The sequence below is a fragment of the Gopherus evgoodei genome, chromosome 4, assembly GCF_007399415.2.
Source record: "Gopherus evgoodei ecotype Sinaloan lineage chromosome 4, rGopEvg1_v1.p, whole genome shotgun sequence".
Taxonomy (NCBI): domain Eukaryota; kingdom Metazoa; phylum Chordata; order Testudines; family Testudinidae; genus Gopherus; species Gopherus evgoodei.
The window spans coordinates 149,330,086-149,343,385 of NC_044325.1; the positions used below are offsets into that span (position 1 = coordinate 149,330,086).

General features: G+C 56.1%; 1 protein-coding gene across 3 annotated transcripts in view; it reads right to left on the reverse strand.

The window, feature by feature from the left end:
• The window catches only part of LOC115651632, a 28,016-nt gene that overhangs the window by 10,383 nt on the left and 4,333 nt on the right, over nt 1–13,300 (reverse strand). For all 3 annotated transcript variants that reach the window (XM_030562723.1, XM_030562722.1, XM_030562724.1), the window contains exon 3: nt 13,047–13,208. In XM_030562723.1, the coding sequence (XP_030418583.1) occupies nt 13,047–13,208 (162 nt within the window). The remainder of the gene's footprint in view (nt 1–13,046; nt 13,209–13,300) is intronic.

Consider the following 13,300-nt stretch of genomic DNA (forward strand, 5'->3'; position numbering starts at 1 on the left):
ATAGTAAAGGCTCCTCGGCACCAGCCTTCACCGGCCCAAGCTTCTGCCCGGCACCGCTCCCTCTCCCCAAGGAGCAAGAGGCATAAGACTCCTGAGGCCCCTGTATGCCGCAGTCAGAGCGTACTACCAAGTCGGACCGCCCGGCACCGCCAACTGCCGCGGCACCGCAGACCTCTGCACTGTTGATTCTGGTCTCACAAGAGCCGTTGAGTCTGGTGCCTATCAGCTCCCCAGCACACACTGTGGTCGAGCTTGTCGTGCCCTCTACGCCGGAGACTTTCTCCACAGCACGAGAACTGATTGCCTTGACGGAGCCAGAGCTGCCTCAGCCTCTGGCACCACCGGTGCGGGGTGTTCAATCATTGGGCAAGCCTGCCATGATGAAGCCATCTTCACCTGGTACCATCAAACGTCGCCGGTCACGATCCAGGTCCCGCAGGCACTCTCGGTCCCGCCATCGATCCTGATCCCGACGCCGCTCGCAGTCCCGGTACCATGCTCCATCTCGGTACAGTCATACTTGCGGCACCGCTTGAGATCCCGGTCACCGTCTCGGTACTCTCAGCACCGGTCCAGATCCCAGCACCGCCGTACCTCTCGCAGCCAATCTCGGCACGGAGATTCAAGGCACCGGTCGACCTCCCGGCACCGTGCTGGTCACAGGTCCCGGTCCCACTCTCGGCACTGATACGACTCCCGGTACCGTTCTCCTGTACCACATAGAGAAGGATCGACTAGACGCAGAGACCTGATCCAATCGGCCTCAGCTCCCCCGTGGCCTTCTCGTCACCCATCCACCTCATCCCATGCGGACAGTGCTTCCTATGGGGATTTGGAGACGCATACCCATGGCCCGGACCACGGACTTCATCAGTGGTCCTTTTGGACACCTTGGGCTTATCATCAAGCCCAAGGCGAACCGGCTGGCCCATCATGCTCCGGTCACTCAGAGCACCGCGTGCCAGAGGCCACTGTAAGCAGACCTCCCCCGGCTGGTACAGAGGAAACCAGTACCCACGCACCGGAACCGCACGATCTTACGGCTCCGGAGGTCCCCCAGGATCAGGAGTCAGTGCAGGAGCCACTCGTCCCTTGGCTGTCATCCTCCTCTTCTCCGGATGAGGCAGTAGCGGGGACATCATCGTTGGGCCCACCTCCGATTGACCTCAGGTCACACCAGGACCTTCTGCGGCGTGTTGCCCAGAATATTAACTTACCGGTAGAGGAGGTTCCAGAGGTGGAGGACCTGGTGATAAACATTTTGTCTGCGGAGACACCAACCAGAGTGGCTCTCCCCTTCATCCGTTCCATCCAGGCTAGTGCAGACACCATCTGGCAATCCCCAGCATCCATTCCACCCACAGCCAGAGGGGTCGAATGGAAGTGCATGGTGCCCTCCAAGGGGTATGAGTACCTCTATGTGCATCCCCCTCCCTGTTAATTGGTTGTACAGTCCGTCAGTGAACGGGAGCGCCACGGCCAACAAGCTCCTGTGCCTAAATCTAGGGAAGCCATGTGAATGGATTTGTTGGGACGGAAAATATATTCCATGGGAGGCCTCCAACTCAGGGTTGCGAACCAACAAGCCCTCCTGAGTAGGTACAACTATAACACCTGGGAGGCGGTAGGGAAGTTTACAGAGTTGGTCCCGCAGGACTCCTGCCAGGAATTTACAGCACTCCTGGAGGAGGGGAAGAGAGTTGCGCGGACCTCCGTACAGGCCTCGCTAGATGCTGCCGACTCGGCGGCTAGGATGGTCGCCTCTGGAATAGCCTTGCGACGTATATCATGGTTTCAAGTGTCCGGCTTGCCACCTGAACTTCAACATACCATATAAGACTTGCCATTTGATGGACAGGACTTGTTCTCACAAAAGACAGACCCCAGACTGCAGAGTCTGAAGGACAACCGTGAAATTATGCGTTTGCTGGGAATGCATACGCCTCAGACTCAAAGACGGTCATTCCGCTCCCAACATCAGCGCCCTTACCCCCCACCTAGGCCAAGGCAAGACTTTGCCAGAAGACGAGGTCGTACCGACCGCAGACATCAGTCTGGACCGCAAGGGGGTAACAATTCTGGTCCCACCAAACCAACAGCAGGACCCAAATCAAAGTTTTGAAGGTGCACCCGAGAGCAGAGTACCAATTGCCTCCCAGGATCCCTTTCAGTTCTACAACCGCCTTTCCCCGTTCCTCCCTGCATGGTCCCAATTAACTTCAGATCATTGGGTCCTGTGCACGGTGGAACTTGGATACCATCTTCAGTTTGTTTCACCCCCTCCCTCTCATCCCCCCTCCTTGTCCCTCTTCAGGGACCCCTCTCACGAGCAACTCCTCTTCCAGGAGGGTCCAGAGGCTCCTTTCAATCGGAGCTATAGAGGAGGTGCCAGAGGAATTAAGGGGCAAAGGGTTTTATTCCTGTTATTTCCTAATCCCCAAGGCAAAAGGGGGCCTCTGGCCTATTCTAGACCTGCGAGGACTGAACAAATTCATCAAAAAGTTCAAGTTCTTCTTCGAGTGATTGCTCATATCCATTCCAGGTAGGTGTACGTGCTGTGCCGCGCGTGCACGTCTGCCGAAAACGTTTTACCCTAGCAACTCCAGTGGGCCGGCAGGTCGCCCCCTAGAGTGGCGCCAGTATGGCACCAGATATATACCCCTGCCGGCCCACCCGCTCCTCAGTTCCTTCTTACCGCTGTGTTGGTTGCTGGAACTGTGGAGTGCGGCTTGCTGACCTCCACGTCCCTAGCTCTCCTGTATTTGTTCATCGTCTTTCGTTGTAAATAGTTCATAGTTAGTTAGTAGATAGACTGTTCGTTAGTAGTTAATTGAAATCTTGTAATATAGTTGTCTAACATCGCTTGCGGGTGGGCCGTTGCCCTCCCCGGCACCGGGCCCATGCCTGGCTCGCCGGGCTTCAAGCAGTGCTCGGCGTGCAAGAAGCCAGTGCCTACGAGCGATCCCCACAACGCGTGCCTTAAGTGCCTGGGGGAATCGCATATCAGCGAAAAGTGCCGCATTTGCAAGGCTTTTAAGCCTCGCAGGAAGAAGGAGAGAGACCAAAGACTCCGTGCTCTCCTTATGGAAGCGGCTCTGTCTCCGGCACCGTCGATGCAGTCAGCCAGTTCTACTCCGGCACCAGACCGCGCTGGCACCGGCAAGACTCCCCGGCACCGACCATCTCCAGCACCGGGAGCAGACTCTCGTCCCTCGACGTCTGCAACACCATCCAGGCAGGCCTGAGTGGACCGCCCGGCACCTACCCTAGCTGCGGCACCGCCTGCAGGACTGCTGTTGACTCCGGGCCCGGAAGGTCCGTCGAGTCCAGCCCCTCCTAGCTCCCCCTTAAGATCAGGGGTCGAGCTCCGGGTACCGTCTACGCCGGAGACCTTTGCCTCGGCTCGGGACCTGATCGCGATGACGGAGCCATCGCAGCCTCATCCGGCACCCCCGGGACGGGTAACCTCCAGGGGTAAACCGATGCTTCGAGCGCTGTCTCCCGAGCCCTGGCACCGATCACCCCGGAGGCGTGAATGCTCGCGCTCGGGGCGCCGCTCTGAGTCCCGGCACCACTCTCCCAGGCGGTACCGGTCATACTCGCGGCACCGATCGCCATCTGCACGGTCCCGGTCAGGCTCGTCTCACCGCCAGCACCGAGACTCCAGGAGCCGTTCACCTCGGCATCTGGCGGCTCGGTCGACCTCCTGGCACCGAACCGGTGGTAGGTCCCAATCCCGGTCGACCTCCCGGCACCGTGCCGGTGGCAGGTCTCGGTCTCCGCTGCCATCCCGGTACCGCGCTCATCGAGGGTCGCGGTCCCACTCCTGGCATCGACATCGCTCCTGATCCCGATCCGGATCCCGGCACCGGTCATCACGCCGTTCCCAATCCCGATCCCGGCACCGATGTGCGTCGCGGCACCGAGCCTCGGCACCGAGGGAAGCGTCGGTCTCGGCGCACAGAGTCGTATACCAATCAGGCTCAGCACCTCTGTGGCCGTCTCGGGAGCCATCGGTCTCTTCCCAGACTGACAGCGCCTATGCCATGGGCCAGGGCACGCACTCAGCCCTGTTCCAGAACCCTCCCCCACAAGAGCGAGGGCCTCAGCAGTGGGGGTTTTGGACCCCTTGGGCGTATTCCCAGGCCCAGGGCCCGCAACACATTACCCCCCGACCTACGGGGGAATGCAGACCTCCAGAGGCGACGGTATCGAGACCCCCTCACTCTCCGGAAGCGGATGGCAGGTCCAGTCACCTGGACTCAGAGCTCCCTCCAGGGACGGAGGTGCAGCCCCACACGGACCCCCCCATGGACACTTTGTTGCCGGGGGTTTCCTCGTCCTCGTCTCCGGATGAGGCAGTGGCGGGTACCTCGTCCTCCAGTCCTCCCCCGCTGGATCTTAGGGCGCACCAAGACCTCCTCCGCCGGGTGGCACAGAACCTGGACTTGCAAGCGGAGGAGGTGTCTGAAATTGAGGACCTGGTGGTGAGCATCCTTTCCGCCGATGCGCCCACCAGAGTGGCCCTGCCCTTTATAAAGACAATCCAGGCCAACGCCAATAACATCTGGCAGTCACCGGCCTCCATCCCTCCGACCGCTCGAGCGGTGGAACGAAAGTACATGGCCCCGAAGGGCTATGAATACTTATATGTTCACCCGACACCCTGCTCGTTAGTGGTCCAGTCGGTGAACGACAGGGAGTGCCACGGGCAAGAGGCCCCAGCGCCCAAGTCGAAGGAGGCGAGAAGGATGGACCTCCTGGGCCGCAAGGTCTATTCGGCAGGGACGCTACAGCTCCAGGTCTCAAACCAGCAGGCCCTCCTCAGCCGCTACTCCTTCAACTCGTGGGTAGCGGCAGGGGAAGTTCGCGGAGCTCTTGCCTCAGGACGCCCACCAGGAATTTTCCACCATCCTGGACGAGGGCAAGAAAGTATCAAGAACATCGCTACAGGCCTCCCTTGATGCTGCCGACTCGACCGCTCGGACCCTGGCCTCGGGGCTCACGGTGCGCCGAATTTCCTGGCTGTAGGTCTCTGGCCTTCCGCCGGAGCTCCAACATACAATCCAGGACCTCCCCTTTGAAGGCCAGGGCCTGTTTTCTGATAAAACAGACCCGAGGTTAAAAGACCTCAAAGACAACAGGGTCATAATACGGTCGCTCAGCATGCACACGCCTGCGACGCAGCGCAGGCCATTCCGGCAGCAAAACCAGCAGCAGCAGCGGCGGCCGTACCCCCAGTTCCGCCCAAGGCAGGACCTCTCTTGGCGCCGCGGCAGGAACAACCGCCGCAGGCAGTCCGGTGGCCAAGCGGGGCAGAACCAAGGCTCCGCCAAGGCCCCTCCAGGGCCAAAGCCTTCCTTTTGAAGGTGCGCCCAAGGGCGCAGTACCAGTTTCCCCTCCGGAGCCCTCCCCGCAGTTTTCCAACCGCTTTTCTTTTTTCCTCCCGGCGTGGACCCGAATAACGTCGGACCGTTGGGTCTTGCGTACGGTGCAGGCCGGTTATCGCCTGCAGTTTTCTTCGCCCCTCCCCCCTTCCCCGTCCCTCTTCAGGGACCCCTCTCATGAGCAATTCCTCCGTCAGGAGGTACACGCACTCCTTGTCAAGGGAGCCGTAGAGGCGGTTCCGGACAACGAGGAGGGCAAGGGATTTTATTCCCGCTACTTTCTAATCCCCAAATCCAAGGGCGGCCTCAGGCCCATCCTCGACCTGCGGGAACTCAACAAGTATATCGTGAAGTTGAAGTTCCGCATGGTATCCCTTGGAACCATCATCCCATCCCTGGATCCCGGAGACTGGTACGCCGCCCTCGATATGCAGGACGCTTACTTTCACATCTCCATTGCCCCCCAACACAGACATTTTCTCCGCTTTGTGGTCAGCCGCCAACATTATCAGTTTGCGGTCCTTCCGTTTGGCCTCTCTACGGCCCCGAGGGTGTTTACGAAATGCATGGCAGTCGTCGTCGCACACCTTCGACGTTGCCGCATTCACGTCTTCCCCTACCTGGATAACTGGCTGATCCGAGGCACATCGGAGCTGCAGGTCTGTGCTCATGTTGACAGGATCAGCACCCTCTTCGCTGCCTTGGGCCTCGTCATCAATGTGGACAAGTCTACTCTGCTCCCCACGCAGCGGATAGAGTTCATCAGGGCCGTTCTGGACTCTACCCTGGCCAGGGCCTTGCTACCCTTCCCCAGGTTCCAGTCGCTGTCGGCCATCATTCTACGTTTGCAGGCGGCCCTGCTGACCTCTCTGCGAACATGTCTGGCCCTTCTAGGCCACATGGCAGCCTGTACGTTCGTAACGGCATATGCCCGTCTCCGCATGAGGCCTCTTCAATCATGGCTCATTGTGCAGTATCGACCGGCCAGACATTCGTTGGACACAGTTGTCACCGTTCCTCAGAGGGTACTGGACTCTCTTCGCTGGTGGCTGAACTGGTCCATGGTCTGTGCGGGGCTCCTGTTCCATCCGCCCCAACTCTCGGCATCCCTGACCATGGACGCCTCAGATCTGGGCTGGGGAGCGCACTGTGGCACCCAGAGAACTCAAGGCTTGTGGACACCTCAAGAGATCAACCTCCATATCAACATACGAGAGTTGAGAGCGGTCCGCCTTGCTTGTCAAGCATTTGTCCATCTCCTTCAAGGTCATTGTGTCGCGGTGTTCACCGACAACACAACGACCATGTTTTACATCAACAAGCAAGGCGGCACCAGATCCTCTCCCCTGTGTCTCGAGGCAATGCACCTCTGGGAGTTTTGCATAGCCCATTCGGTTCACCTTTCCGCCTCCTATCTCCCGGAAGTGCGGAACACTCTGGCGGATCGGCTGAGCAGATCCTTCCGTTTGCACGAGTGGTCTCTCCGTCCGGACGTCGCCCTCTCACTCTTCCAGAGGTGGGGTCATCCCCGGATGGACGTCTTCACGTCCAAGCAGAACAGGAAGTGTCGAGCATTCTGCTCCTTCCAGGGTCGGGAACCAGGGTCTCTAGCAGATGCATTCCTGATCCCATGGACAGCCCACCTGTGTTACGCATTCCCTCCCATTCCGCTGATATACAGGGTTCTCCTCAAGGTGCGCAGAGACAGAGCCCGGGTGATTCTCATAGCTCCAGCATGGGCCAGACAGCATTGGTACCCCATGTTGCTGGACCTCTCGGTAGCCAACCCAGTTACCCTGCCCCTACATCGGGACCTGATCACCCAGGACCACGGCAGGCTATGTCACCCGGACCTTCCGTCTCTACACCTTACGGTGTGGCTCCTGCGTGGTTGACAGGCTCTGAGCTGCGCTGTTCTACCCCGGTTCGGGAGGTTCTCATGGGCAGTAGAAAGCCTTCCACGAGGGCGACTTACTCAGCTAAGTGGAAGCGTTTCTCCTGCTGGTGTTCAGAGAAAGCTCTTAGCCATATGGAGACTCCCGTCACCACTATTTTAGACTACATCTGGTCCCTCAAGACCCAGGGTCTAGCGTTGTCGTCCCTCCGGGTCCACCTAACGGCCATCTCTGCGTTTCACCCGGGAATGGACGGTTGTTCTGTCTTCTCCCAGCCTATGGTGGCGAGATTCTTGAAGGGACTGGAGCAGCTCTATCCACAAATCTGCCCTCCAGCCCCTTCATGGGACCTCAACCTGGTCCTAACTCGGCTCATGGGCCCTCCATTCGAGCCATTAGCTACTTGCTCCCTGCTCTACCTCTCGTGGAAGACCGCCTTCCTAGTGGCCATTACCTCAGCTAGACGAGTGTCCGAACTGAGGGCCCTCACAGTGGACCCGCCGTATACCATCTTCCATAAAGACAAGGTACAGCTGAGGCCTCACCCTGCCTTTCTTCCCAAGGTGGTCTCAGCTTTCCATGTTAATCAGGAGATTTTCCTCCCAGTCTTTTTCCCAAAGCCCCATTTGTCCCGCAGAGAGCAACAGCTCCACTCGCTAGATGTACGTCGGGCGCTAGCATTTTATGTGGACAGGACCAAACCCTTCTGCAAGTCCCCCCAGTTATTTGTGGCGGTAGCGGACCGGGTTAAGGGGCTGCCGATTTCCTCCCAGAGGCTATCTTCCTGGGTTACCTACTGCATCAGGACCTGCTATGACCTGGCCCACGTTCCAGCAGGCCGTGTGACTGCTCACTCCACCAGAGCACAAGCATCATCGCTGGCTTTCCTGGCCCGCGTACCGATCCAAGAGATTTGTAGGGCGGCGACCTGGTCATCGGTCCACACATTCGCTTCCCATTACGCCCTGGTTCAGCAGTCCAGAGATGATGCGGCCTTTGGCTCTCCAGTACTCCAGGCCGCGACCTCTCACTCCGACCCCACCGCCTAGGTAAAAGTTGGGAATCACCTACCTGGAATGGATATGAGCAATCACTCGAAGAAGAAAAGACGGTTACTCACCTTTGTAACTATTGTTCTTCGAGATGTGTTGCTCATATCCATTCTACACCCGCCCTCCTTCCCCACTGTCGGAGTAGCCAGCAAGAAGGAACTGAGGAGCGGGTGGGCCGGCAGGGGTATATATCTGGTGCCATACTGGCGCCACTCTAGGGGGCGACCTGCCGGCCCACTGGAGTTGCTAGGGTAAAAAGTTTCCGGCAGACGTGCACGCGCAGCGCGTACACCTACCTGGAATGGATATGAGCAACACATCTCGAAGAACAACAGTTACAAAGGTGAGTAACCATCTTTTCCGCATGGTATCCCTGGGAACCATCATTCCTTCCCTGGATCCTGGAGATTGGTACGCTGCTATCGACATGAAGGATGCATATTTCCACATTGCAATTTACCCCCCACGCACAGACGGTATCTGCGCTTTGTGGTGAATCATCAACTCTATCAGTTTATGGTCCTTCCCTTTGGCATCTCCTCGGCCCCTCGGGTCTCCATGAAGTGTATGGCGGTCATCGCAGCTTCCCTCCGTCGTCGTCGAATACATGTCTTCCCATACCTTGACGACTGGCTTATTCGAAGGGCCTCTGAGGCACAAGTCATCAGCCATGTGACCATCATCAAGGATCTGTTCATGCATCTAGGCCTGATAATCAATTTGGAAAAGTCCACTCTGGTGCCAATGCAGAGGATAGAGTTTATTGGGACCATGCTGGACTCCAACCTTGCGACGGCCAGTTTATCCCCACATCGTTTTCAGGCTATAGTCTCCCTTGTAAAAAGACTTCAGAGCTTCCCAACAACCTCTGCTCGCATTTGCCTTGGCCTCCTTGGTCACATAGCTGCATGCACATTCGTCACAAAGCACGCCAGACTGCGAATGCATCCTCTAGAAATCTGGCTCGCCTCAGCCTATCGTCCGGGCAGAGATGCCATAGACATTATACTCATATTTCTGCCGACTGTTCTGGGCTCCCTCAACTGGCGGCGAATGTCATCCCTGGTGTGTGCAGGTCTGCCGTTCCATCCACCCCAGCCCACCACGTCCCTAACAACGGACGCGTCATCTCTGGGCTGGGGTGCTCACCTAGGGGACCTTCGCACTCAAGGCCTTTGGTCGTCCCGGGAGTTGACGTTACACATCAATGTATGAGAGCTGAGAGTGGTCCGGCTGGCGTGCCGAGTGTTCCAACGCCATCTGCAGGGCCGTTGTGTTGCAGTTTTCACAGACAACACAACGGCCATGTATTACATTAACAAGCAGGGCGGGACACGGTCCTCCCCCCTGTGTCGGGAGGCGATCCAACTGTGGGACTTCTGCATAGCCCAGTCCACAGATCTAGTAGCCTCCTTTCTCTCAGGAGTCCAGAACACTCTCGCAGATCAACTGAGCAGATCCTTCCTGTCACATGAGTGATCCATCTGTCTGGACATTCTCCATTCGGTTTTCCGGAGGTGGGGCTTTCCCCACATAGACCTTTTTGCCTCCAAAGTGAACAGGAAATGCCAGTTGTTCTGCTCCATACAAGGTCGCTCCCCAGGCTCCCTCTCAGACGCGTTCCTAATTCCATGGAAAGGTCACCTCTTTTATGCCTTCCCACCATTCCCTCTCGTCCACCGAGTTTTACTCAAGCTCTGCAGGGACAAAGCCCGCCGAATTCTGATGGCTCCGGCTTGCCCGAGACAGCACTGGTACACACTGCTGCTCGACCTTTCTCTGACAGATCCGATTCCCCTGCCGCTCTATCCGGATCTCATCACGCAGGACTTCAGTAGGCTTCACCACCCGGACCTGCAGTCCCTTCATCTGACAGCATGGCTGCTGTCTGGTTGAGCCAATCGGAGTTGCATTGTTCCACCTCCATGCAGCAGGTGCTGCTGGGAAGCAGAAAGCCTTCCACGCAAACAATGTACCTCGCTAAATGGAAGCGCTTCTCTCACTGGTGCACCCAGCATGACCTTACTCCACAAACTGTATCAGTCCCCACTGTCTTGGACTTTTTATGGTCCCTCAAAGAGCAGGGCCTGGCGATCTCTTCTATACGAGTGCATCTTGCAGCTATTTCCATCTTCCATCCTGGGGAAACTGGCAGTTCCATTTTTTCTAACCCCATGGTTTCCAGATTCCTCAAAGGCTTGGAGCAACTCTACCCTCAGGTCAAACGCCCAACCCCTACCTGGGATCTAAACCTCGTATTAACTAGGCTCATGGGTCCCCCCTTTGAGCCTTTAGCTACATGCTCGCTGCTGTATCTGTCCTGGAAAACAGCATTCCTCGTCGCTATCACCTCGGCTAGGCGAGTCTCAGAACTTCAAGCATTGACTCTGGATCCCCCTTATACGGTGTTCCACAAGGACAAGGTACAGCTGTGACTGCACCTGGCATTCCTCCCTAAGGTGGTCTCTGCCTTCCACATTAATCAGGACATCTTTCTGCCAGTCTTTTTTCTGAAGCCGCATTCATCGCGCTGTGAACAACAGCTGCATACTCTGGATGTCCACAGGGCTCTCGCCTTTTACATCGAGAGGACCAAACCCTTCTGACGTTCACCTCAGCTATTTGTAGCGGTGGCAGAGCGCATGAAGGACATGTTAATCTCTTCCCAACGAATTTCATCTTGGGTGACATCCTGTATTCGGGCATGCTATGACTTGGCTCAGGTTCCGACTGGCAATCTCACCGCCCACTCTACCCGGGCTCAAGCCTCATCTACCACGTTCTTGGGACATGTTCCCATCCAGGAAATATGCCGCGCGGCTAACTGGTCTTCCATCCACACCTTTGCATCGCACTACGCATTGGTCCAGCAATCCAGAGACGATGCCACCTTTGGCTCAGCGGTCTTACATTCCGCAATGTCTCGCTCTGACCCCTCCACCTAGGTAAGGCTTGGGAATCACCTAACTGGAATGGATATGAGCAAGCACTCGAAGAAGAATAGACGGTTACTCACCTTTGTAACTGTTGTTCTTCGAGATGTGTTGCTCATATCCATTCCAAACCCCCCTCCTTCCCCACTGTCGGAGTAGCTGGCAAGAAGGAACTGATGGACGGAGGGGCTGGCAGGGGTATATATCAAGCGTCATAGCGGCGCCACTCCAGGGTGCGCCCTGCCGGCCCACCGAGTGTTGCTAGGGTAAAAGTCTTCCGACGAACGTGCACACGGCGCACACACACCTAACTGGAATGGATATGAGCAACACATCTTGAAGAACAACAGTTACAAAGGTGAGTAACCGTCTTTTCTGGGTCAAATTCCAGTTTCAAAATCTGCCTGCCTAACTGTCCATAACAGTTGTAATTGGAAAAGATGCTAAGTTATCACTTCCTGCCCAAAAGTCACATCTTCAGCAGGTGTAAATTGGTGTATTTCCACTGAAATAATTGGAACAATACTGCTTTACAACCAGGGCTGGTGCAAGGATGTTTTGCGCTTTAGGCGAAACTTCCACCTTGCGGCCTCCCCCATCCCCGAGCCCGGCGGCGGTTCCCTGTCCCCCCCTGCCCTGAGGTGCCCTCCCATGGCAGCTTGCCCCTCCTGCAGCAACTCCCCACCCCTCCTCCGCCCCGAGGCACCCTCCGGCCATGGCAGCTGTCCCCCGCCTCCCCTGGCCTGGGCAGCCATGCGGCAGCTGCCCACCCAGCTCACCCCTGCTCTGCCTCCTCCCTGAGCACGCCGTGGCTGCTTCACTTCTCACACCTCCCAGGCTTGCGGCTCCTAAGCTGATTGGCACTGCAAGCCTGGGAGGCAGGAGAAGTGAAGCAGCCACAGCATGCTCGGGAAGGAGGCAGAGCAGGGGTAAGCCGGGGCAGGGAGTTCCCCTGCGTGCCACCCCCCCCCCTTACTTGCTGCAGGCAGCCCTCCCTGTGCCCCCCTGTCTCAGCTCCCTCCTAAAAGCCTAAATGCCGGTGGAGACGGGGCGGCTGAAGATCCGGCCTAGGTCGCCTAACAGGTTGCACCGGCCCAGTTTACAACCACCAAAGATCTGGCACTTAGACCATTGTGCAGAGTTATTGTACCCAGTGGTTCTCAACCTGTGGCCCACGGGCTGCTTGCAGCCCAATCAGCACACAGCTGCAGCCTGTGACACACCTTCAGGGCTATACAGGTAGTATATATATTGGGGGTCAGCAACCTTTCAGAAGTGGTGTGCCGAGTCTTCATTTATTCACTCTAATTTAAGGTTTTGAGTGCCAGTAATACATTTTAACATTTTTAGAAGGTCTCTTTCTAGAAGTCTATAATATATAATTAAACTATTGTTGTATGTAAAGTAAATAAGGTTTTTAAAATGTTTAAGAAGCTTCATTTAAAATTAAATTAAAATGAAGAGACTCCCGGACCGGTGGTCAGGACTCAGGCAGTATGAATGCCACTGAAAATTAGTTCATGTGCCACAGATTGCCTCCCCCTGATATATATTGTGTGGATGCAGTCCACATAAGACATAGAGAGCTGCGTATGTGGCCCACAGTAGTAAATAGGCTGAGAACCACTGCTTTACACTGTTAAAAATTTACCACCTTCTTCCTCGGGGTTGCTGCATTTCATTACTGGGGGAAGTGGTTGCCTTGAATAAACAATTTGTAATGTGCACATGTAGAATGTACGTTTGATATATGATACATCTTATTAAAAATATGCCAACCTGTTTCAGAAGAGGTGTCATATAGTGGGTGATGGGAATACTGAGCTCTTCTCTTCCTGTATTTATCAAGACTGCATATGACAATTGCTAGAACAGCAAATGTGAGGATGCTGCTGAAAATAATGACCAGAATGGCCTCTGAATTCGTTAGATGAATTCCTCCTGTTTCAATAAAATAATTTAGAAAGTTGTTCTTATTTCACAGCTACAAAAACAACACATCTCAATCTTTAGGTTTCAGTATGGCAATACAG